Source organism: Phyllobates terribilis, unplaced genomic scaffold (genome assembly GCF_046119375.1).
Source record: "Phyllobates terribilis strain yellow unplaced genomic scaffold, ASM4611937v1 Scaffold_2__4_contigs__length_985480577, whole genome shotgun sequence".
Lineage (NCBI taxonomy): Eukaryota > Metazoa > Chordata > Amphibia > Anura > Dendrobatidae > Phyllobates > Phyllobates terribilis.
Genome location: NW_027362762.1, coordinates 583,032,771 through 583,060,048, shown reverse-complemented (window position 1 = coordinate 583,060,048; position 27,278 = coordinate 583,032,771). Strand labels below are relative to the sequence as shown.

At 42.1% G+C, this 27,278-nt stretch overlaps 1 protein-coding gene across 8 annotated transcripts in view; it reads left to right on the top strand.

The window, feature by feature from the left end:
- Nucleotides 1–27,278, top strand: part of BLTP3A (bridge-like lipid transfer protein family member 3A) — a 496,913-nt gene that overhangs the window by 178,635 nt on the left and 291,000 nt on the right. For all 8 annotated transcript variants that reach the window (XM_073666443.1, XM_073666436.1, XM_073666439.1 and 5 more), the window contains one exon: nt 24,045–24,209. In XM_073666443.1, coding sequence (XP_073522544.1) covers nt 24,045–24,209 — 165 coding nt within the window. The remainder of the gene's footprint in view (nt 1–24,044; nt 24,210–27,278) is intronic.

The following is a 27,278-nucleotide window of genomic DNA, read 5'->3' as shown; positions in this document are numbered from 1 at the left end:
TAAAAAACCATCAATACTTTTGACTTTAGATGCCGAGAAGGCTTTCTATAGAATCAACTGGGACTTTTAAAAGTCACTCTCCTCAAATTTGGTTTTAACTCGCAACTTATCAGAACAATTATGGCCCTTTATGCATACCCAACAGCGAAAATTTATGCAAATAATCACCTATCTAAACCGTTTCAAATCACAAATGGCACTAGACCGGGTTGCCCTCTCTCTCCTTTGCTCTTTGCACTAATAATGGAACCGTTTGCTGAATTAATAAGAAGCAATTCTAAAAACAAAGGTATCCTAACGGATAAATGGCAATTTAAAATTGGCCTTTTTGCCGATGACATTATATTTACCCTCTCAAATCCTTTGTCTTCTATTAAAAAAGTAAATTATACAATTGAATCATTTGCAAAGGTATCTTATTACAAAATTAATGTCACAAAATAAAAAATACTAGACTTTAATTTAAGCAACAACCTTATCAATTCCCTAAAAAAAATTTCATCCTTTGACTGGGAAAAGGAGGCCGTTTCATACTTCGGAATACTTCTTGCAAGAGATTTTAAAACCACAATTGAGTACAATTTGAATCACATAACAAACACGGTGCAAGCAGACTTAAAAAACTACTCAAAAAATGAATTTTCATGGTTAGGTAAGATAATTACTATTAAGATGTTTACATTACCAAACATTTTATATATATTCAGAGCAATTCCCCTTTTAATTCCCCCAAAATTGATCAATAAGTTACAATCACTACTAAACAAATTCATCTGGAAACAAAAGAGAGCTAGGACCTCCAATAAAGTGCTCTTTAAGAACAAACTACATGGAGGTCTTGGATTACCAAACCTAATTATTATTATACTAACTTAATTAAGCAATCTCAAAACTGGATGAATAAAAAAATCATCTCCGGCTTGGACAGATCTGGAAGCTTATTCCAATAGCAATATGCCCCCAGTTTCTCTACTTTTGAAGCATATTATTAATCCCTCTGTTACACTTTCCCAACACCCTACTATATCAGCAGTTTTTCATGCAAGGGAAAAACTTGCTAGTGTTTGATGTAAAAAAAAAATGTCAATTTGATAAAATCAAAAACATCTCAATTTATTTTATCGAACTTATTTCTGGGCAAAAAATTCACGACTCTTGGAAATCTTTGGGCTTAAAGAAAATCAGGGATTTTCATGATGGAATCAAATTTATTCCCTTTCAAAACCTAAAAATTTATAATAAGCTAACTGAGTCAGATATTGGAATTTTCAAAAGTATAAGGAAAACAATATCTATCCTCTTAAAACAAAAAACTATAGCAACTGAACCCATTAGCTTACTTCTTTGCAATTCAAACAGTAACTTGTTATGGAGGACCAAGAATATATACAGTGCTGGCCAAAAGTATTGGCACCCCTGCAATTCTGTCAGATAATACTCAGTTTCTTCCGGAAAATGATTGCAATCACAAATTCTTTGGTATTATTCTCTTCATTTAATTTGCTTGCAAGGAAAAAACACAAAAGAGAATGAAGCAAAAATCAAATCATTGATCATTTCACACAAAACTACAAAAAAGGGCCGGACAAAAGAATTGGCACCCTCAGCCTAATACTTGGTTGCACAACCTTTAGCCAAAATAACTGCGAACAACCGCTTCCGGTAACCATCAATGAGTTTCTTACAATGCTCTGCTGGAATTGTAGACCATTCTTCTTTGGCAAACTGTTCCAGGTCCCTGATATTTGAAGGGTGCCTTCTCCAAACTGCCATTTTGAGATCTCTCCACAGGTGTTCTATGGGATTTAGGTCTGGACTCATTGCTGGCCACCTTAGAAGTCTCCAGTGCTTTCTCTCAAACCATTTTATAGTGCTTTTGGAAGTGTGTTTTGGGTCATTGTCCTGCTGGAAGACCCATGACCTCTGAGGGAGACCCAGCTTTCTCACACTGGGCCCTACATTATGCTGCAAAATTTGTTGGTAGTCTTCAGACTTCATAATGCCATGCACATGGTCAAGCAGTCCAGTGCCAGAGGCAGCAAAGCAACCCCAAAACATCAGGGAACCTCCGCCATGTTTGACTGTAGGGACCGTGTTCTTTTCTTTGAATGCCTCTTTTTTTTTCCTGTACACTCTATGTTGATGCTTTTTCCCAAAAAGCTCTACTTTTGTCTCATCTGACCAGAGAACATTCTTCCAAAACGTTTTAGGCTTTCTCAGGTAAGTTTTGACAAACTCCAGCCTGGCTTTTTTATGTCTCTGGGTAAGAAGTGGGGTCTTCCTGGGTATCCTACTATACGGTCCCTTTTCATTCAGACGCCAACGGATAGTACGGGTTGACACTGTTGTATCCTCGGACTGCAGGGCAGCTTGAACTTCTTTGGATGTTAGTCGAGGTTCTTTATCCACCATCCGCACAATCTTGCGTTGAAATCTCTCGTCAATTTTTCTTTTCCGTCCACATCTAGGGAGGTTAGCCACAGTGCCATGGACTTTAAACTTCTTGATGACACTGTGCACGGAAGACACAGGAACATTCAGGTCTTTGGAGATGGACTTGTAGCCTTGAGATTGTTCATGCTTCCTCACAATTTGGTTTCTCAAGTCCTCAGACAGTTCTTTGGTCTTCTTTCTTTTCTCCATGCTCAATGTGGTACACACAAGGACACAGGACAGAGGTTGAGTCAACTTTAATCCATGTTAAGTGTGATTTAGTTATTGCCACCACCTGTTAGGTGCCACAGGTACGTTACAGGTGCTGTTAATTACACGAATTAGAGAAGCATCACATGATTTTTCAAAGGGTGCCAATACTTTTGTCCACCCCCTTTTTTAGGTTTGGTGTGGAATTATATCCAATTTGGCTTTAGGACAATTCTTTTTGTGTTTTTTTCATTGAAGACAAATTAAATGAAGAGAATAATACCAAAGAATTTGTGATTGCAATCATTTTGAGGAAGAAACTGAGTATTATCTGACAGAATTGCAGGGGTGCCAATATTTTTGGCCAGCACTGTATGATTGCATGAACCAAGATACCTCTTTTGGAAAAACTCCCTTTATGTTAAACTGGGAAAGAGACTTGAAGAAAACCTTTTCTCCTGAGCAATGGCAAGCTAGCTTAAAATCCAATTACTCATCAAACATTTGCGCCTCCTTACATGAGGCCTTTTACAAAAGCATCTCTATATGGTATATTACTCCAAATAAACTAGCAAAGGCTTTCCCAAACCAATCTCCTCTTTGTTGGAGGGATTGCGGGCTCAAGTGAGATTTATTACACATTCTATGGGAATGTCCAAAACTTCAACATTTTTGGAAAGAAATATCATTACTTATCAATCAAATTACAAGACAGAACATTATTTTACTTCCCCCAAATGGCTTTGCTATCTTTAGATTTGGATGTGGTAGATCCATCTTTGAGACCTATACTAATTCACGTTTTTCTAGTAGCTAAAAATGCCATAGCAGCAAATTGGGAAAAAACATCCATTCCCACCATTGAAGATATTGTAGACAAAATAACTCTTCATAATTCTTACGAGAGAAGCCACGCCATATCAAACAATTAATGTCCAAAGTACTAAAAGACATGGGTACCATGGATTAACTTTTCCTCTAATTAGCTTAGTTTTGTTTAAGACATTGTTAACTTTGTGAAATTGTTACTGACTAATATTATGTTTAATTCTTAATTGTTTATGTCTAATATTACAGTATATTTCTTTCATAATACTTTTGTATTCTCCTCTGTAAAGTTTTGAGATTTTGACTCACCCGCTGGGCCGTGGGGCACCCGGAACCGGGCTTCAGTGCAATGTTGGGGGTAGTAGTGGCAACCCGATCCCGTGGCTCAGGGTGGTCAGACCAAATGCTGTGGCAGTCTATTTGTAGGGTTTTGAATGTCCGACTACACCACCCGTGGATTGCTGTCAGGGATGACCGCCGCTGCAAGGCAGACCGCTGAGGCTGATGTTGGTATGCAGCACAGGGATAGGATAACTCCCCACGGGAAGAGTGTAGCCTCAGGGCAGTGTAATAGGATGCTGGGGGTGATGGTGCAGGCCGTAATAATAAGGGTTCAGAGTCTGCTTCAAACAGTCCAGGGTCTTTATTGTAGTTAGTACTAATGACCCAACAGGAGTACAGGGTACGAATGGGCCTGGGTGTCTGAGAGCATTCGGGTGAGCCCCACTGGTCAGGGTGAGTGGGTAGGCCTACCGTTCTCTCTCTGCCCTTGCTGACTATCCCCCTTTTCGTGGTGTGATAGCCCACGTCCCTGAGCTGGCCGTGTACTACGCCCGTATGGCTTGCGACTCGGGCCTTAGGTACCTGTTGCTTCTCCGTGCTGTACCGGTCCCTCTGTGTGACGGAGCCTCCAGGCTTCTCAGGCCAAGGGACCTGAAATCCCTCGCGGGTTGGTTATCTGCTGCCGGGCTTGCAACCCTGACAGCCTCGGACCCCAGTGCCCGGTTGTGTAATTCTCTCTCAGCCAGGACGGGCTCTCGTCGCCTCTGTCCCTGGCTTGCTGTTTTTCCTCTGCCTCCCGGACTCCTCAGCTGCTGCTGACCTGTCCCTTTCCTCTGGGAACCCTTCTGGATGCTTCAGAAGTGGGTCCTGATCTCTCTAACCCTGCCCTCAGTTCCAGCTTTTATAGGGGCAGCCTGCTCCCCCTACTGGCCTGGGACAGGAGGTGCTGCATACTAATGGTCCCTGACCAGGGAACCTCCCTCCTGCTCTCAGACACAGCCTTTAATATTTGTGGCTTCCAGGCCTGGGGTGACACAATTTCACTTTAAACTTATGTTCACAAGAATGTTAAACCCTATTAATATATTTTGAATTTAATATTATAACCACTGTTAATAAGATTATTAAAATATTTTCGTTATTCTCCTATCCCTCCCTCTATTCCCTTCTTTCATCTTCCCTAAGTTTACCCAATAAGGATCAACTTTCTTTCCTTCCCATACCCTTACCCCTTCTCCTTCTAACCATTTATAAAACTTTAATAATGTGATTGGAATAAAAATACTTGAAATTATAAATATAATACATATGTGGTCAAAATTGTTGGTACCCCTCGTTTAATGAAAGAAAAACCCACAACAGTCCCAGAAATAACTTGAACCTGACTAAAGTAATAATTAATTGAAAAATTAAACTCATGAAATAGGCCTGGACAGAAATGATGATATCCCTGAAAATAATGTGACAAAAGGGACATGATAAATCAAGTTGTGTCCACTAATTAGCAAAATGGGTGTCTACAATCTTCTAATCAGCCAGTGGGCCTGTATATAGGGCTACAGATACTCACTGTGCTGTTTGGTGACATCGTGTGTACCACACTCAACATGGACCAGAGGAAGCAAAGGAAAGAGTTGTCTCAGGAGATTAGAAAGAAAATTATAGATAAGCATGTTAAAGGTAAAGGTTATAAGACCATCTCCAAGCTGCTTGATGTTCCTGTGACTACAGTTGCTCATATTATTCAGAAATTTAACATCCATGGGACTGTAGCCAACCTACCTGGATGTGGCCGCAGGAGAAAAATTGATGACAAATCAAAGAGACTATTCATACGAATGGTAACAAAAGAGCCCATGATAACTTCTAAAGAGATTAAAGGTGAACTTCAAGCTCAAGGAACATCAATGTCAGATCGCACCATCCGTCGTTGTTTGATCCAAGGTGGACTTCATGGGAGTGGGAGATGACCAAGAAGAACACCATTGTTGAAAAAAAATAATAAAAAATCCAGACTGGAATTTGTCAAACTACATGTTGACAAGCCACAAAGCTTCTGGGAGAGTGTCCTATGGACAGATGAGACAAAAATGGACGTTTTTGGCAAGGCACATCTGCTCTATGTTCACAGATGGAAAAATGAAGCATATCAAGAAAAGAACACTGTCCCTACTGTGAAACATGGAGGAGGCTCTGTTATGTTCTTGGGCTGCTTTGTTGCATCTGGCACAGGGTGTCTTGAATCTGTGCAGGGTACAATGAAATCTCAAGACTATCAAGGGATTCTAGAGAGAAATGTGCTGCCCAGTGTCAGAAAGCTTGGTCTCAGTCGCAGGTCATGGGTCTTGCAACAGGATAATGACCCAAAACACACAGCTAAAAATACCCAAGAATGGCTAAGAGGAAAACATTGGACTATTCTGAAGTGGCCTTGTATGAGCCCTGACCTAAATCCTATTGAGCATCTTTGGAAAGAGCTGAAACATGCCGTCTGGAAATAGCAACCTTCAAACACGAGACAACTGGAGCAGTTTGCTCATGAGGATTGGGCCAAAATACCTGTCGAGAGGTGCAGAAGTCTCATTGACAGTTACAGGAATCGTTTGATTGCAGTGATTACCTCAAAAGGTTGTTCAACAAAATATTAAGTTAAGAGTTCCATCATTTCTGTCCAGGCCTATTTCATGAGCTTCATTTTTTTTTAAATTCTGTGGAAGCAGGGTTGAAAATCAATGTCTGACTTTCGTTTGTTCATTTTCAGAGATTTTTAATTTATTATTACTTTTGTCAGATTCAAGGTATTTCTGTGACCATTGTGGGTTTTTCTTTCATTAAACGAGGGGTACCAACAATTTTGACCACGTGTGTATAATTCTAATACTTTCGTCAAAACACTACTATCATCTCTACATAAATCAATTCTTTCCATTCAAAAAAGTGAGTGATGCAAAAATAACAATAAAAAGAAATAAATAAAAATATAAAAAAATATATCTAAAAAAAATGTCTTTTGCCACTAAAAAAGGGAGTGAAATTCTATGTTGTTGTATATATTATCCCATGTGCAAACGTCTGTCTCATCTCTTAAAGTCCAAAAATAACTCAAAATCATTAGTATTTTGTGATGGATAGAGTGCCCGGATGAATAATCACCGCTATAATGCAAAGAGCGGGCAGATTAAACATAGTCTGTCATCTTTTGCTGAAGCACAAAAAATGTTTCTGCATCACGGTCACACCATTGGAACATACAGTACAGACCAAAAGTTAAGACACACCTTCTCATTTAGAATTTTTATGTATTTTCGTGATTGAAAATTGTACATTCACACTGAAGGCATCAAAACTATGAATTAACACATGTGGAATTATATAGTTAACAAAAAAGTGTGAAACAACTGAAAATGTCTTATATTCTAGGTTCTTCAAAGTAGCCACCTTTTGCTTTGATGACTGCTTTGCACACTCTTGGCATTCTCTTGATGAGCTTCAAGAGGTAGTCACCGGAAATGGTCTTCCAACAATCTTGAAGGAGTTCCCAGAGATGCTTAGCACTTGTTGGCCCTTTTGTAATCACACCGACCGAAGAATAAAGTTGTCTAATCACTTATACCGCATGAGGAACTGTGTAAAAAATAAACTCATGGATTAGATTTAGGGATAGGGGTAGGGAAGGGTTAAGGTTGGGGTAGGGGTAGGTTATGGGTAGTGGTAGGGTTGGGTTAATGTTAGGGTTAGTGTTGTGTTGTGGTTACGGTTGTGTTGGGGTTGAGATTTTTTCCAAAGTAAAGAAAAAAAAATAGTGACGATATGGCGGATAGTGTTAAGCACAAGTGCTCGCTACTTGAGTTTGCATCAGGTGCTCTAGCATGCACCGAGTATCGCGGGTGCTTAAGTGACATGTTCGAGTCTCCGCCCCAAATGTTTTGCGACTGTTATACAGCCAAAAAAAACACGGGGGATTGACTGCCATGCACCTGCAGTCTTTGTATTTTTTTCTTTTTGGGTGTCTAACAATGGTGACACATGTGGGGCGGTAACTCGAGCATGTCGCTCAAGCACCTGCGATACTTGTTGCATACTCGAGTACCCGATGCAAACTCAAGTAAAGAGCACTTGCGCTCAAGACTAATGACAACTTATTCAATATGATGACTTAATATTATTAAACTCTGTCATACCTCTGAGTTCAAAATGTTTACTATTTCCCTTGATAAAATCCTTGAGGGGTCTAATTTCCAAAATGGTGTCACTTGTGGGGGGTTTCCACTGTTTAGGCACATCAGGGGCTCTCCAAACGCGACATGGTGATTCCAGACAATTTTGCCTTCAAAAAGTCACACAGTGCTCCTTCTCTTCCAAACCCTGCCGTGCGCCCAAAAAGAGTTTTTTTTTCCCCACATGTGGGGTATCTGCTTACTTAAGAGAAATTGCACAACAGTTTTCGGGGTCCATTTTCTTCTCTTACCATTGTGAAGATAAAAATTTTGGGGCTAAAAGATCATTTTTGTAGATAAAGTTTGATTTATTTATTTTTTTTCATGGCTCTACATTATAAACTTCTGTGAAGCGCCTTGGAGGTTCAAGGTGCTCACCACACTTCTAGATAAGTTCCCTAAGGGGTCTATTTTCCAAAATGGTGTCGCTTGTAGGGGGTTTCCACTGTTTATTCACATCAGGGGCTCCCCAAACGTGACATGGCGTCCGCTAATTATTCAAGCACTCCTTCCCTTCCGAACCCTGCCGTGCACCAAAACAGTGATTTTCCTCCACATATGGGGTATTGGCTTATTCAGGAGAAATTGCACAACAAATTTTGGAGTCCATTTCTTCCTGTTACCCTTGCAAAAAAAAATAAATTGGGGTCTAAAGTAAAATGTTTGTGAAAAAAGTAAAATGTTCATTGTTTTCTTCCACATTCCAAAAATTACCGTGAAGCACCTGAAGGGTTAATAAACTTCTTGAATGTGGTTTTGAGCACCTTGAGGGGTGCAGTTTTTAGAATGGTGTCACTTTGGGGTATTTTCTCTCATAAAGGCCTCTCCAAGTCTCTTCAAATGCGATGTGGTCTCTAAAAAAATGGTTTTGTAAATTTTGTTGGAAAAATGAGAAATCGCTGGTCAACTTTTAACCCTTATAACTTCGTAAAAAGAAAAAAAAAAATGTTGGTTCCAAAATTGTGCTGATGTAAAGTAGACATGTGGGAAATATTATTTATTAACTATTTTGTGTGACATATCTCTCTGATTTAAGGGCATGAAAATTCAAAGTTTGAAAAGTGCGACATTGTCAAAATTTTTTACAAACTTCAGATTTTTTCACAAAGTAACGCAAGTCATATCAAAGAAATTTTACCACTATAATGAAGTACAATATGTCACGAAAAAACATTCTCAGAATCAGGGGAATCCGTTGAAGCATTCCAGAGTAATTACCTCAAAGTGACAGTGGACAGAATTGTAAAAATTGGCCTGTCATGAAGGTGCAACCCATCTTCGGGGGTAAAGGGGTTAAGCTTACACCTGTTTAATTGCTAGTCTAATAACCTGCAAGTATTGTAGGGTATTAGACCCGTCAGTATTGGGGCTCATTCAGACTTCAGTGATTTATTCTTGTATGAAAAAAAAAACGGTGTTGAGTTTCAAGAATGTTTTTGATCAGACTTTCATTAGAGTTTGGTGAGTGTCAGGGTTTTCTTCAGTTTTTATTCTATGACTAAAATGTTGAACTTTTCTCAAACTTATATCAAACAAAAAATACAGAAACTGACCCATAGATTATAATAGGTACCAATTCTATCCATGAAAAACCTGGATAGAAGTCATAAATGAAAGCCTGACACCTCAATGAGCCCATTCATTGCCTAACAGGACATTGTAGCCGGTTGACCCCGAGGCCATTACTTGGCTGGAGATTGCCACAACAAACATAGGCACCGCGCAATTGCGGTGTTAAATAACCGATGACCATGGCAACTAAGGGGTTAAATAGCACCAATTGTGCCTAGCATTAATCACAGCTGTTACAAAAGGGGTGTCAAATATAATAATAAGCTGACACCCACTGACACCCACTGATGATGAGGCCGGCTTCTTCATTGTGCTATACTTGTATGGTGGATCGCAGGAATGCACTGCGCACTGCTTCGTACTTGTATGTCTTGAAGGGGTAACATACAGTTATTGGAAATAGTACTGTACACTACAAAGTATTTTAAAGATGCAAAAAAATAAGATGCCATCCTCCTGGTCTATCTAAATGTCGATGAAGAATAGGACTAAATCTCTTTCCTTCACCTCCTCCATTTTCGTGTGTTGTCTCTCAATAAATCTTAAGGCCTGTGATTCCCTCTTCCTATTCCATCTTTCCCAATCCCTTATCACAATTTGTTATGCTTTGGTGGGAGAAAAGTTTTAGTAATGAATACTATCTCATGCTATGTATGGTAAATGTCATTACTTATTGTGTGCCGCTATCCCGTGCTAAAATTAGTGCAATTTCCTAAACCATAATATTCATATGTATCTGTCAATTTTATGCTTAATCAGGAATCTGATCAAGCTGATATAAAGCTTTGTCTTATTCCAGCTGAAAATTACATGTGAACAATTGCATGTTTCTGGTGTATATTGTGCATCCAGTAATGGTCAGTTGTGTGTCCTTGTAATAATTTTACCTATGAGATAAGTTACCCCACCTGATTGGCTTATTAAAGCCTCTCGCCTTTTTATAAACGAGTAAATTTGATAATGATATTTTCTGGATGTAATCGTGACTGGAGATCCTAGTATCTATTACTCTGAGTTCTTTTGAATGTGAATTGTGTTGTTGTGCTTATTATAGCAACATACTCTTAACTTAGAAGCCTACTGGTTTTTAAAGCCTCTTGGTATGAATTAGTTGGTTTGTCCACTTTTGGCCTATTGTTGTGTAATTTCTTTTCAATGTGGGTGACCCATCATATTATAATAATGACAGGATTTATCCCCAACATTTTTGGTGCATAGAGAGTACCTAGGTTCTAAGGGGGAACGTTTCTCCTTATGACAGAGTGCCAAGCCGACATAAGAAGTCTTATAGGCCATGCAGTGCTCCTCTGGGAATTTAAATATTTAAATAGCTTCTTCAAATGGAAACATATTTTTCAAAACATCTTGATTTATTCAGTGTTGATTAAGAGTGCCACGTGCAGAAATATACACACTTACACACCTTGGCATCATATCAACAAGGCTATTAATGGTTGTCTTAGAAAATTCTGCCACACTGAATGCACTTGGGCTCATAAATTATCAAGATATGTTGCTGGCCGATAACATCCCAGATATGCTCGATGTAAGACAAGTCCAGAGATGATGCTGGACACACAGGTTGCTCACAGCAGTACAATCTACATGCGGGCTGGCTGGTTGTCTTGTTGAAAAACTGGTTCCACAACCAAATTAATATAACGCTGAAGTGTTAGTATACCTGGAATGAAGACTAGAGGGGTCTCGCCACTGTACATTATGCCTCCCCACGCCATAATCGCACGCCATTGGATGTCATACATGGAGAGGTGTCTATAAGACACCCCCATTACTAACCCCATAGTCAAAGTTAAAAAAAAACACACACACCCAGAATAAAGTCCTTTAATTGAAATAAACACACAATTCTTTAATGTTCTAAATTAAACCATACTTACCATCACGCCCATTCCAGCTGAAGCCAATGATCTCCTGCAATAAAAATAAAATAATAAACCAACCTCATCCTTACCTTTCCATGGTTCCCAGGACGGCTCCAGCTCTGCTACATTCACATGACAGGCTGGATCGCAGCAGAAAGCTGCCATCCAGCTTGCCATGCCGCAGACACTGAGAAGTGCAGGCATGCTTGCGCTCCTCAGTGTCTCGCTGTGATGGCATCCAGATAAGCCAAGTTCATGTCCAATGAGCTCAGCTCACCTCATGCACGTCACTGACAGCGTGGGAGAATTCTCCTGCGCTTGCCGTAAGCGCAGGAGAATCCTCTCACGCTCACCTCATGCGCAGGAGAATTCTCCCACGCTGTCAGTGACGTGCATTAGTTGAGCTGAGTTTATTGGACATGAACTCGGCTCATCTGGATGCCGTCACAGCCAGACACTGAGAAGCTGAGGAGCGCAAGCATGCCTGCGCTTCTCAGTGTCTGCGGCATGGCAAGCTGGATGGCAGCTTTCGGCTGCGATCCAGCCTGTCATGTGAATGTAGCCGAGCTGGAGCCGTCCTGGGAACCATGGAAAGGTAAGGATGAGGTTGGTTTATTATTTTATTTTTATTGCAGGAGATCGTTGGCTTCAGCTGGAATGGGCGTGATGGTAAGTATGGTTTAATTTAGAACATTAAAGAATTATGTGTTTATTTCAATTAAAGGACTTTATTCTGGGTGTTTGTGTTTTTTTTTTAACTTTGACTATGGGGTTAGTAATGGGGGTGTCTTATAGACGCCTCTCCATTACTAACCTGGGCTTGATGTCAGCTGGCATTATAAGCTGACATCAACCCCAGCCCTATTACCCCACTGCCACCGCTACAGGGCAGTGGGAAGAGCGAGGGTAAGTGCCAGAATTGGCGCATCCTATGGATGCGCCATTTCTGGGGCTGCTGACGGCTGGTGTTTCTAGCCTAGGAGGGGACCAATATTCATGGCACCCTTCCTGGGCTATTAATATCAGCCCCCAGCTGTCTGCCTAGCCTTTGCTAGCTATTAAAATAGGGGGGACCCCACGTCATTTTTTTTTTGGGTCCCACATTTTAATAGCTAGTAAAGGCTAGGTATTCAGCTGGGGGCTGATATTAGTAGCCTGGGAAGCTCCGTGGGTATTACCCCCTTCCCAGGCTTCAAACATCTGCCCCAGCCATCTGCTTAATCTCTACTAGAGACTAAAATTATGGGGAACCCCACGCCAATTTTTTTTTAAATAAATCCTTTATTTTAACAGTAAATAACAAGTACAGTAACCAACACTGTCACTGTACTTATTATATATGTGACTGACCTGTTTCTATCTAATCTATGTGTGATGCTCTATTCTTTCTGTTCTAAATTCTCGGGTACCGGTGTATGCCGCTGATGAATTGCCGGACGGCTTTTTTAAAGAGACGGGTGCATGAAAATCGGAGGGCACTAGTCTGTTCCAAGTGCCCTGCTATGTGTTTCATGCACCCTACTATATACCCTGCCTGCCTGTCTGCCTATATATTCTGCCAGCCTGATGTTTAATTGAGCACCGTTCCCATCGATTTGGGCAATTTTTGACCTTCTGCAGACCGCCGGGGGGGACCACTAGAAAAATGCTCAAGTTTCCCATAGACTTACATTGGGCTCGTTGCTCGGGTCGAGCACCCGAGTATTCCAATGTGCTCGACCCGAGTTTCGAGCACCCGAGCATTTTAGTGCTCGCTCATCACTACTATTCACCATTTCTAATCTGATGATTCATCCATGCAGAGATTCACCTCTGTACAACGGTTGCTGTTATTCAAGATTGTTGTTGTTTTCCCAACCACTGGGACACGAGATTATGAACAATGCTGACATCTTGGCCTATGCACACAGCAATCTGCCAGAGTAATAAACCAGGGTCTCTCAGTTCTAAGATTCTGTCCCTCTTAAATTCTAACAAGTGGAGATAACTTACATGTTAACAAACCAGAGGTATCCCACAAGACTTGTTCAGATTTTTTTAGGTTTCATGTGATTAACCCATTCACGACAATTGACGTAACTGTATGTCTTGCTCGGGAAGAGGTTCCCACAAAATGACATACAGTTACATCATGGGAACCTCCTGTCAGTTTGTCTAAAGACACAGTGATCAAGTGAAGGTGCCTGCTGTCTCTGACCGCAGGGCACCTATAGTTGTCACCACGGGGATATTTGACGCGCCCTTGCAACTGCAAACGCTGTGATTTACTGTTCAAAATTGAACAGCCAATCACAACAATTTCAATATTTCAGCAAATAAATGTGTTTCAAGCATTGATGTCCAGCTATGATTGGTGCTGTAGCAGCACTGATCATAGGCTGGTGCTAGGTAACAATGACGTCCGATTGATCAATCAGTGATCAAGAGGGCAGTTTAACCTCGATGGCCCCCTGCACCACCTCATACCAGTTTGGATAAGTGTGTCGAGCTGTCATTGCGTTGTCCAGCTGCTCACCTGCTGGGACTTGTGGTGCCATAGTCTGTTTGAGACTGTGCCATCACTTCTGCTGCTCATTGAAGACGTGGAGAACTGAAGAGTGAAGATGCTCCTGACCTGTTCCTGATTCCTGCTTGTTTTCTAATCCACTCTAATCCCTTTTACCCCCCCCCTTTCCCAACCCCCCTTATGCCACCGAGTGCTGATCAGTACTTGATTGTTCGATTTTTGGCATTTTTGCCCTTTGCACCAACTTCGTGCGTGCGTCCTTCAGCCGCTGAGCGATTCCAGTTGTTTGGAGAAATAAAATAGTGTGGGAAAAAAAAAAAAGAATTCTATAAAAACAGTAACTTAGATTAGTTGATAGGGGTAGATATAGGGACAAGTTATATAATGTAATAGTGTAATCTATAGTAAAATTTACTGTAGTAATTCGCTTATACTTCAGTCTTTTTTACTAAAATATAATGACAATTAGCGTCAGAAAGCTGCAGGCGCTCAGTAATTTTTTTTTTACTGACATCCGTTTAGTAATTGTAGTTTCGTGGAAAATTGCAGTAATTATACTAGAGGTTTTTCTACTACATGGAATAACAGTTAGCATAATTTAGTTGCGGGCGCTCCCTAATGGTTTTCATTGTTCTTTTTTTGATTTTGCTAAATTTTTATATTCTCCTTCTTATTTTATTTTTATCTTTTTATTACTAGATTCTTTTCTTCTATTTTTTTTTCTTCTAATCTAATAAATGAATAAAAAAAAGTTTACATCAAACACACACCTGAATAAAATTTGGTTATCCAACATACGTGAAAGCACAACAGGCACACACACCATCCACATGAAAAATGAAATGTCCAGCTATTCCCAAAGATTGTATTGAGCCGAGGAGACCTATGCCTTCCTTGCCTCTGACACGGATAGTGAGAAACAGGATGCCACCTTCCATTATTTTCCCTTCTCCTCCTCTTCTACCTCCGGTGATAATGAACCCCATTTAGACACCCCAGGACTGCGATTGAGACAAGCCCACCGTTAGTGACTCCTTGTGGATCTCACCCCGCAAAGATTATTAACCTCAGATTCCTGATTTTTTTGGCCCAGTCTGGAATCCAGTTTGATACTTACAGCCTTACAGAAATCAACTTTTTCTAAATCTTTTTCTCTGAGAATTTTATAAATTACATGATTGTCCAGATAAATCTATACTCCCAATAATTATTTGTCATAAACAGCAATTCATCATTTGCTAACTGGAGCAACCATAGAAGCAGTAGAAATGACTAAGTAGAGATGTCAATGTATAGTGCTTACGTGCTATCACGATGTGCTGGCCAGACCGGCACCTTCCTACAGTTTCAGGAAATAGTGATCAAGGCCCTAATATTTGGAAGTCAGGAAGGGGAATGCCCCAGTACCCTGGAACTGAAGGTGCCGTGTAGTGTCAGTGCAATGTTTCCATGGTGAGGTCCCTTAAACTACAATGATAGGAAAATCACCAGAAAGGTGCAAAGTGTGTTACATAAAGGGGGATAAGAAAGGATACAATTTTTCATTGTGACACCTGCCCTGACAAACCTAGCCTGTGTATAAAAGAATGTTTCAAAGTATACCGCTCATCCATGGATTACTAAATTTGTTTCTGATTTACTTTCATTTATTGCACAACTTGAATTTGTGAGGAAATGGCAGGTGCATGTTATTGTCCGAACGGAGCGTACCGGGCAGTTGATGTGGTGGTGGAGCAGGATTGCAGGAAGCAGGGTCCCTCCATTCTCTTCCGTAGGAACCCGGCGGTGGCAGCAGAAGTGATCGGACGCTGCGGGGCCGGTGTCATCTTCCTGAAGCTGTAATCTACAGGAAAATGGCTGCCCGAGCTGGCGCATGTGCAGACTGGGAACTCACTGGCCATTTCCCTGAGGCCCACGGCTTCAGGAAGATGGCCGCCAAGATCCCAGTCTGCGCATGTGCAGGCTTGGGCGGCCATCTTCCTGTAGATTACAGCCTCAGGAAGATGGCCGCGGCCGCCGGAAAAGCAGCGCATGCCGCTCTGCCTGACCTCTAACAGCCCGACACCGGCCCCGCAGCATTTCACCGCTTCTGCCTCCGCCGGGTTCTTGAGGGAGGGAACGGAGGGACCCTGCTTCCTGCAATCCCGCTTGACCACCACTGCAACCCCCCTGCTGCTCGAACATCCCCTTCTCCCACCCAGGGTCTGCAGCATTCCTCCACTTCCACCTGCTTCCTAAGGGACCATGCCTCCTGTGACCTCCGCTCCACTGCCCCCCAGGTAAAATACCTATTGGGACTATAAGCCGGCCCCCATCTTATAAAAAATATTTTTTCCTAATTTCCACCCTAAAATTTGGGTGCATCTTATGGTCTGGTGCATCTTATAGTCTGAAAAATACGGTACTCTTCACAACTTACACATGCCAACCTGATGTGCTCTACACAACTTACATATGCCGACCTGATGCGCTCTACACAACTTACACATGCCAACCTGATGTGCTCTACACAACTTACATATGCCGACCTGATGCGCTCTACACAACTTACATATGCCGACCTGATGCGCTCTACACTTGCTGCTGATGTGAAGTAAACATGTGGTAAATATTATTTATTAACTATTTTGTGTGGTATAATTATCTAGTTTAAGAGCATAAAAATTTAATTTCAATTGCGACATTTTACATTTTTTTTTTGTTATATTTTTATAAACGCAAATCATATCGACCAAAATTTACCACTAACATGAAGTACAACATGTCATGAAAAAACAGTCTCAGGCTGTGTGCCCACTGTGTTTTTTAAGCACTTCCACAGTGGCAATTCCGCTGCAGAAACGCTTAAAAAACGCTTGGTAGAAGGTCTGCAATGTTCCCCAATGATAATCTGCATGTGTTGTGCACATGCTGCGGAAATTTCCGCTGCGGATTATCATTGCGGAAAAATCCGCAGCTCTACCAATTATTTTGCGTAAGCGCAGCATTTTCACAGCCATTAACTTGCATTGGAACGCATGGAATCCGCATCACTACATGCAGAATCCATGTGATTCAATGTGCGGATGGTACCCGGGTTTGGAGAAGAGGAGACTCTACTCCGGACCCGGGTACCATAGAACCTGTAAAAAAAAGAATAAAATAAATATTATACTTACCTTCCGATCACTCCCGGTGTCCTTAGCGATGCGTCTCGGCTTGCCGGCAACTCGTAATGGTCTGAAAAGGACCTGTCGTGACGTCATTTAGTCATGTGACGGGTCACGCGACCGCTGACATTGGCTGGTCCTTTAGTGTACCGCGAGCTGCCGGCAAGCTAGGACGCATCGAAAAAAGACACCGGGGGCCATCAGAAGATAAGTATATATTTATTTTTTAGCATTCTTTAAGGTCACAGTATATAAATCCATGCCGGTTGCATGGATTTATATAGTGTGACCAAGTTGACAAGCACTTTCCAAGTGATGCTAAAATCGCTTGGAAAGCGCTTGTCAATCCGCATGCGGAAATGCAAGTGAAGAACGCTTCACATCCGCATGCCCCTGGCAGGAAAACGCATGTACAATCCGCATGTACAATCTGCATGCCCCTGGCAGGAAAACGCATGTACAATCCGCATGTACAATCCGCATGTACAATCTGCATGTACAATCCGCATGTACAATCCGCATGTACAATCCGCACGCGTTTTTTTCCTGCCAGGGAGATGCAGAAACACTCAGGAAAAATCCTGAGCATTTCTGCATCGTGGGCACATAGCCTTACAATCACTGGGATATGTTTTGAAGTTCTTGAGTTTATTACCACATAAAGTGACACTGGTCAGAATTATAAAATTTGACCTGATTAGAAATGTGAAAACAGGCTTTCGAGGTGAGGGGGTTAAAAAAAAAAATTGCTTTCTATCTGGCTTTTTTGCCCCTCCTACATATCAGAGATTGGACTAGGAACTTGGTGGTTGACAATGTTATTATTTGCAGAGCTTAGCAACATCTGCCACTTCCTTCATGTAAGGGTATGTGCGCACGGTCTCTAGCTGCCTGCGACCCCGACGCTGCGGAATTGCCGCGCAGCTTCTGCACTTATTTTATGCAAATGAGCGGTATGATTTTTTTACATGCGGACTTTCCTCATAGATGTTAATCTATGGGGAAAGTCCACATGCGGACCCGCAAGAGAAATTGACATGTTGCAGAACTGAAACGTGTCAGTTTCCGCGGGTGATCTGCAGCCTCAGATGCACGCATAGTGGACATGGTATTTCTAGAAATCCCATCCACTATGCTGTATCGTCTGCGGGTTCGACGCTGCATAAACACGCAGCTTCAAACCCGCAGCGGCTCCTGACCATGGGCATGCACCCTAAGTGTAAATACGGTTTTATCTGAATTATTTTGTAAGGGGTTTTTCACATTATCTCGGTAGTGCAGCTTTCCTCACAGACTGCACAGTTCTCTAGTCCATAAAATGGCTGGTGGTGGAGGAGCATGTGACCAGACCAGTCCATCAACCTCGTCCAATTGAAAACTTCACATGAAAAAACTGCTTGGACAGGTATGGTCACATATTCATCCACCAGCAGCCATTTTATGGACTGGAGAGCTGTGCAGTCTGTGAGTAGGGCAGCACTGAGCAAGAAGAGAACCTGTCATACCTGTATAATAGTGAGTGCCACAAAATCATGTCCTCATCACCTCAGATAAAAATAAAGATAATGTGACCCAACCCGGTAGCTCAATCTGCAGCCAGCAATAGACCGTGTAATACAGAGGCTATAGGAGGCAAATAATGCAACATTTTTAATGAAACCCCATTACAAAAACTGATTTTTAGCCCAAATTGCATAGCATTTAGGTATAAACAATAAATTATCCAAAAAGTTGGATAACCCCTTTAAAGGGTATCTGTCACCCCTTTGGAGATATCAGACCTCTACTATGGGCATATAGGTTATAGAAAACTAAATCTACACCGCGTGCAGAATTATTAGGCAAATGAGTATTTTGCTCACATGATACTTTTTATACATGTTTTCCTACTCCAAGCTGCATAGGCTTGAGAGCCAACTACCAATTAAGTAAATCTGGTGATATGCATCTCTGTAATGAGGAGGGGTGTTGACTAATGACATCAACACCCTATATAAGGTGTGCTTAATTATTAGGCAACTTCCTTTCCTTTGGCAAAATGGGTCAGAAAACAGATTTGAAGGGCTCTGAAAAGTCCAAAATTGTGAGATGTCTTGCAGAGGGATGCAGCAGTCTTGAAATTTCCAAACTTTTGAAGCGTGATCACCGAACAATCAAGCGCTTCATGGCAAATAGCCAACAGGGTCGCAAGAAGTGTGTTGGCCAAAAAAGGCGCAAAATAACTGCCCATGAATTGAGGAAAATCAAGCGTGAAGCTGCCAAGATGCCATTCGCCACCAGTTTTGCCATATTTCAGACCTGCAACGTTACTGGAGTATCAAAAAGCACAAGGTGTGCGATACTCAGGGACATGGCCAAGTTAAGGAAGGCTGAAAAACGACCACCTTTGAACAAGAAACATAAGATAAAACGTCAAGAATGGGCCAAGAAAGATCTTAAGACTGATTTTTCAAAGGTTTTATGGACTGATGAAATGAGTGTGACTCTTGATGGGCCAGATGGATGGGCCAGAGACTGGATCAGTAAAGGGCAGAAAGCTCCACTCTGACTCAGACACCAGCAAGGTGGAGGTGGGGTACTGGTATTGGCTGGTATCATCCAAGATGAACTTGTGGGACCTTTTCGGGTTGAGGATGGAGTGAAGCTCAACTCCCAGACCTACTGCCAGTTTCTGGAAGACAACTTCTTCAAGCAGTGGTACAGGAAGAAGTCAGTATCATTCAAGAAAAACATGATTTTCATGCAGGACAATGCTCCATCACATGCATCCAACTACTCCACAGCTTGGCTGGCCAGTAAAGGTCTAAAAGAAGAAAAAATAATGACTTGGCCCCCTTGTTCACCTGATCTGAACCCCATGGAGAACCTGTGGTCCATCATAAAATGTGAGATCTACAGGGAGGGAAAACAGTATACCTCTCGGAACAGTGTCTGGGAGGCTGTGGTGGCTGCTGCATGCAATGTTGGTCGAAAACAGATCAAGCAACTGACAGAATCTATGGATGGAAGGCTATTGAGCGTTATCATAAAGAAAGGTGGCTATATTGATCACTAATTATTTTGGTTTTTGTTTTTGCATGTCAGAAATGTTTATTTCTAAATTTTGTGCACTGATATTGGTTTACCTGGTGAAAATAAACAAGTGAGATGGGATTATATTTGTTTTTTATTAAGTTGCCTAATAATTCGGGACAGTAATAGTTACCTGCGCAAACAGATATCCTCCTAAGATAGCCAAATCTAAAAATACCCCACTCCAACTTCCAAAAATATTAAGCTTGGAAATTTGAGTCTTTTGGATTGATTGAGAATGACTCACCCCCTGGGCCGTGGGGCACTCTGATCCGGGCAATAGGGGAACGATGGGGGTAGTAGTGGCGACCTGGTCCGTGGCTCAGGGTGGTCGGACCAGTGGTAATCCCTTTATAAGTTTTAAGTGATGTACGACTACGCCACCCGTGGATTGCGGTTATTAGGAACCGCCGCTGCAAGGCAGACCGCTGGGGCTGATGATGTATGCAGCTGGGATGGTGTGACTCCCCACGGGAAGAGTGCGGCCCCAGGGCAGTGTAGTGGATGGTGGGAGTGATGGTGGTGAGAGTCCCGGTACCAATAGTGCTGGAGGCGCAAAGGAGCACACAGACAACAAGTTACAGTCCAGGGTCTTTACTCACAGTTCATTTGTTCCAGGTCACTTCTGTCAGCAGTGACCGCCCGAGCCGTACTGCGTCCACCAGGTGAGGGGCTCGGTCAACTCCCAGACAGTTCAAGAGCATGGCCAGGACCCCCTTCAATCCTTTCTCTGGCCTGCCTCACCAGTGACCCACTTTTGTCCAGCTGCCGCGGACTTGTGCGGTTAAACATGGGCCCCGTTCCCCGCTGTCCTTTATGGTGCCTTCCTAGCAGGTTTGATGAGGTGCTTCACCAATAAATGGTCACAGCCTCCGGTCTTTGGCTGAGGGTTGTTTCTCCTCCACCAACTTGGGATCCGGTACCCTTAGTCTGCCTGACCCTTCACCCAGTATTCTCGTGGGTTTTTAGGGTCCCTTCCACCTTCTTGTTCCTGAGCCCCTCTGTTCCTCTGTCTCTTCTTTTCCTTTGTCTCTTCTTTTCCTTTCTCTGTTCCTCCTTCTCCTTTCTCGTGGAACTGGGCTGAGAAGGAACCACAGCTCCCCTTCACCTCCTCTCTCTCCACTCTCCTCCTCGGCCTTTCTCTAGGCCCACTCTGGAGTAGAGCTCCTACAGAGCCTCTACTCCCTGTCTTCTCCTCTCTTTGCACAGACTGTCTCTCTGTCCTAAGATGGTGCCCACCTTTTATACCTCCCTCTAGCCATGAGCCCAGGTGACCAGCAACCAATGGGCTCCTACCTACGCTCAGGAACCAACCCCTATCTGCTCCTACATCACTGGGTATTCCTCCCCCCTCCCCACTCCAGCCAGGGACATGGTCTGTCGTACCTGCATTTTTGTCTAATGGGAGTACCGTTGAGCTGTCCCTCGGAAATGGGGTGAGTGTGCTGTATGCAGCTAACTGAGCCCTGGTCCATACTACATCCTTACCCGGGAGTGGAATACCACACCTCTGGCAGAGGTGCAATACCCCTGTAGCGGCCGAACCCTCGGGGCGCTACAAGAACATAGTTGTTGATCAATAATAAAAATAATCCTCTAAAATACAACTTGCCTAATAATTCCGCACACAGTGTATACATACCTGTATGGCCCATAGTAGAGGTCTGGTTACAGAGAAAAGTGTTTTTATACACTCAGTTTCTCCACAGGCTTGGTGTCCCCTGGACGCCAAGAAATCCCCACCTATCTGTTTATTAATCTCTGCCTATGTGCTTAGTTATCATATTCCCCACTCCACTGCACGTCACAGGGCCCTGTCACGTGCACTGTGCTCCCTGTCTTCTCGGGCATGCGCAAAGTGCCACTCACATAGAGCGCGCTTTGCTTCATCCCAGGCCCATCTCTCCATGTACTGCGCTGCAGGGTTCTATTGCGCAGGTGCGGGGGAGTCATCGTCACTTTCCGACGCCTGCACAATAGAATCCTGCAGCGCAGTGCACGGAGAGACGGGCCCGGGATGAAGGAAAGCGCGCTGTATGTGAGCGGTGCTATGCTCATGCCCGGGAAGACTGGGGAGCACAGTGCACGTCACAGGGCCCTGTGACGTGCATGGGAGGGGGGAATATGGTTACAGCACATAGGCGGGGATTTCAGGGAATAATAAACGAATAGGTGGGGATTTCTTAACGTCCAGGGGATGCCAAGCTTGTGCAAAAGGGAGTTTATAAAAGCACTTTTCTCTGCAATCAAACCTTTACTATGGGCCATACAGGTATGTAGAGATTTACTTTTCGATAACCTGTATGCCCATAGTAGAGGTCTGATATCTCCCAGCAGGTGACCAAATCCCTTTAATTACTTACAATATGGGAATGCAATGTATTGAGGTTATTTTGAAATATTGTCCTGCATTTAATACTTAAAATTTACAATATAAGAGTTCTTTGTAGCACATTGGCTGCAGCTATCTCCTGATATCGGAATATGAGGCAAAAATTAACAAAATTAGACTAGATAAATAGGCATGTATGTAAAAAATTAAAAGAAAACTGAAAATTGGGCTTGTTTCCATGGATTGACATGCTAGGAGTGCTCTGCAGTCACTGTAAAGGCATTGTATTAGGGGGTGCCACCCCCCTGGTAGATATCTAGGTAGAAAACTGCTGTGTGAGTAGTAGATCTAAGATAAAAGACTACACACACATGTACTAGAATCTGATCATTATAAAGTTTTCTTCCACAACATGATTACTCAGGACTATTTATGAAAAGTGCTGCAATGTTCGTGAGACAAGTTCATGTCACATTTTAGATCACCATAATGTGTATATGTGATTGACATAGAATACATGATGCTATACCACTACTAACTGTGATATGCCTGCTTTTATCCAACGGATGGAATCAGTGTGTTGTACGGGATTTGCAATCGGTTGCATTTTTTGTGTTTTGAAAAAAATTCAAAAACATATTGATTACAAAAATTCTTTCCATTCATTGCAGGTGCCAGATAACACACTATGTGTACAGACAGTACAGGAAAGATAAAGGGGTTTTCCCACCAACGAAAGTTCATTTAAATCAATAGCTCTTGGAATGATAATAACTTCCGCAATTGGATGTGTTTAAATAAAATGTTCCTGTGCTGAGATAATCTTATAAATGTGCCCCTGCTGTGTACTGTGTAATGGCTGTGTCTGACCATGTACAGGAACACAGTCTGATCATACCACATCTCCTGGGCAGGGGAGGAAGGAAAAGAGTACAGACATTACAGCAGGGGATCGCAAATGATTCTTTCTGTGAGGTAAGACATTTCACTGCTTGTTTTTAAACAACATTTTACCTCAAAGAATCAGCTGTGATCCCCTGCTGTAATGTCTCCCTGCTGTAATGTAACTCTTTTGCTTCCTCCCCTGCCCAGGAGATGTGGTATGATCAGACCATGTTCTGTACATGGTCAGACACAGCCATTACACAGTACACAGCAGGGGCACATTTATAAGATTATCTCAGCACAGGAACATTTTATTTAAACACATCCAATTGTGGAACTTCTTATTATCATTCCAAGATCTATTGATTTAAATGAACTTTTGTTTGTGGGAAAACCCCCCTATAAGTGTTTCAGAAGTAAAAAAGAAAAAAAACAATAATAATGAAATGTAATCAAACTACACTAAAATGTATTAGATGCTCCATCCCATATAAATTGTCCTATTTTCTTTGGCTTTTTTCTTCTTACCATGTTTTTCACCTTATTCCCGAATTCTTCCACTACAGGATATTTCTGCAGACCTGGAGGCATGTGTTTGTGTTGTTTTTATAAAAATTCATGAAAAATGAAGTATGGTAACTCTGTAATGATTTGATTTATTTTTTTTTTTTTTAGACTAAAGATTGTATGGTCCTGTCCTCCAAGCTGTCATTCTTTTTAGATGAGCTGCTTTGGGTTCTCACAGATTCTCAGCTGCGGGCATTGCTTTCATACACAAAATCGCTAAGTGAAGCTGTTCAAAAATCGGTGAGGCAAAAAAAGGAGGTAGACGTGGGGAAGGTAAGGCACCTTATATTTGTGAAAAAGAAAAAAGTATAGGTCAACCAAGCTTGTACCTGTAACTTGATGGTTAAAAATATTATTTTTCCTAGTTATCACCATAACAACCTAACAGATTGCCTTCCCCTGACTGGACAGGATAAAACACAGAGAGCTTTAAAGCTTCTCTATTCCTGCCTAGCTCCATTTTTTTTTCTTGTCCACCCCAAAGGGATCCTGGGAGTAGCCTCTTGGCAACACTTTTTCTTTTTTTTTCCCTTACTTTTTCCTGTGGAGTGGCATGGGTCAGTGGTCCTAGGATGGATTTGGCTTCCTATTATGTAGGTCACTGTGTTTGTGTTTCTGGAGATGACGTGTCTCCCAGCAAATATTACTTCAGTTGTGGCCCAGGTGAGCTTGATGTAAGGGAGGATCACAAAGTAGCCACATCAGCAATGCGATATGGTCCTTCTGGCTCCCTGAAGCAGTCACTAATTTATGAGGAGCTTCGACATCCTACACTTTCATGGGAACTTATAACACTGTCTTGGTGTCCTTGTCTGTGCCCTTTGGCACTGACATCAAAATGCATCTTATGTGACTGTGCCTACATTGTGGCTCAATGACCTCCAAGTGCATGCACAAACAAGATGAGATGGCGACCCACACAGTTGAAGACACTGTTCTAGTTTTTTTCTACATCGAGCTCCTATTATGATAAAAATGGAACCCTGGAGTTATTTAAAAAGCATACATTTCAGGCTTTTAAACTTTAGGTTTCTGTGCTGCTTTCTTAGGATGCTCCTCATCCACCTTAAGCTCTGCAACCAATCCACTGGATTTCCTGTACATGCCAACATCCATGAACTAATTAAGGCAGAATAGATCAAAACTAAGAATGGCTCCTTCATTCTTAGAGGCTGAAGAGGTGTTATCACTTTCATGATAGCGATTGTGTTAATTGGTATACAATTCCTAATGCTTCCAATGCTAAAGTAGCCAAACATATTTCCTTTATGTTTTGTTTTGTTTCGGGTTCAGGATCCAGCCAAACAAGGACCAGAATTTCGGGTTCAGTACCTAGCCACAAAAGGACCAGGGGACGTAACAACTCACTAGTTCCACTCAAACTAAGTAATGAATCCATGTGGATTAGGCACCTCCCTATTGGGGAGAGTGTTTTTTATATAAAATATCTCCCAGCTATTGACTGGGGGCATCTTAACAGGTGCACGTGCTGGCCCTTTAAGAACAGGGCAGCACGCACTAGGCGTGCGGCCGGGACACAGAGCCAGTAAGCAGGGAGAATTCCAGGAAGCACGCCACACGGCTGGGGCGGTGAGTGTGTCAGCATACCTACATGGAGGGGGAAGGGAAGCCATGCAGGGTCGCCGGCATTAGTGTTACGGCATGTTGTTTATTTTCATTACATCATAGGGTTTTATGTTTTAATATGTTCCCGAACAGGATATTTTAAAATTGATTATTAAAAGTTATATTTTACCTACTTTATTCCTTAGTCCATATAAACATACACAGCTCTGCAGAGAGCAGACATTACACATCACACTGGTAACGCCTCCTTTTATTTATAGCTAGCTGTACTACCCGGCTTCACCCGGGTTAATAACTGCTGTTGGCAAAATAGAATGTGTTAACAAAAATTTATTCTCCACACAAAAAACACAAAACAAATAGATAGAAAAGTAATTATTAAAAGGCAAAAACTAAGCTAATAGAAGCATTTCACAACATATATTTCAACACCAGAGATATTCCACACAGATTTAACTAAATTGGCCAAGTAATGTGAAGTAATCTTCTACTCCTTATTCGGGAGCCTTTTGATAAACGACATTCTTAGTTCTTCCTTGCAAACTCGAACAGATTTTTGGCTGTTCCAACTCTTCAATCGGCCACATAAAGTTGACCATGAGAAAAGCATGGAGATTGTAAATCGATTCCAACTACTTTCAAGGACTGTCCCTGAGCCTTGAAAGCAACAGAGGGTGGCCAGAAGACTGCGGTGTCTGATATCACGTACTCCTGCACTGATTAAGGTACTTCACTATCATATTAAACAGTGCAAGCTTCTACTAGCAGTGCAGGAGCTAATCTGTTCAGTTGAGAGCTCCTTGAGCTTTCCTGCTTTGATGGTCTCAGTTGTTCAGTGTTGGCCACTCACCTCTTCTATTTATACTCTCCTGTGACAATCAGGGATTGCCAGTGTTAGCTTCATTCTTCCTGGTGTTGGAGTTGGAGGTGTTTGTTGTTTGAAGAGGTGTTGGAGTGTTGTTCTAAAGTTTGTTGCTTGGTGATTTGTTGGTGTGTATATCCTCATCCTCTCCTATTTGTTTTTTCTTTCCTTTACTTCCCGTTTTTCCACTCTGTTGTTTGTGAGTGCATATTTATATGATTGGTATTTTCATTTATCCCTGTAAGTCTTCCAATGTTAGTCTGGTTTGTGTATTCTTATACACTAGAACTCCCCACTTCCCTTGGTTGGCTGGGGAGAGATAAGGGCTCATTCAGGAGCTCAGCCAGGCTTGTTTTCCCAGTTTTTTCACCATCTGGAGTAACCTGGGTGGCAGGGATAGCTAGGGCGCCCCGATCTTTAGCGATAGGGTAGGAGCCAACCTCATCTTTTTGCTTGGACACTGAGAAGTCCTATTTATTCAAACAGACCTTTCAAAGAGTATTATCTACAATGCTATCAGACCTCTCTCACAAAAAGTTACATAAAAATTTGGAAGAGGTTCGCATCTTAGTCTGGCAGGATTTAGACATGAACAAAGTATATTCCTCGACTGTTTGACATCCTTGAGGCGTGTTTAGATTTAGGGATATTTCATTGTACTTTTAAAAGGTTACTATTTGACCCCCTTTTAACATGTCCTAACTTTTCATAGCAAACTGTTTTTTAATATACTTTCATTACTTGCCCTTCTATGAGTACATTTCTATATGGGTCATGTAATGCTTTGTTGACATGCATACAATACTTTCTGTCTATTATGTCCCACCCGCATCCCAGCTGGGTACAGGATTCAAACAGAATGAGAAGAACACGTCACTCTTCTGATGTGAGTG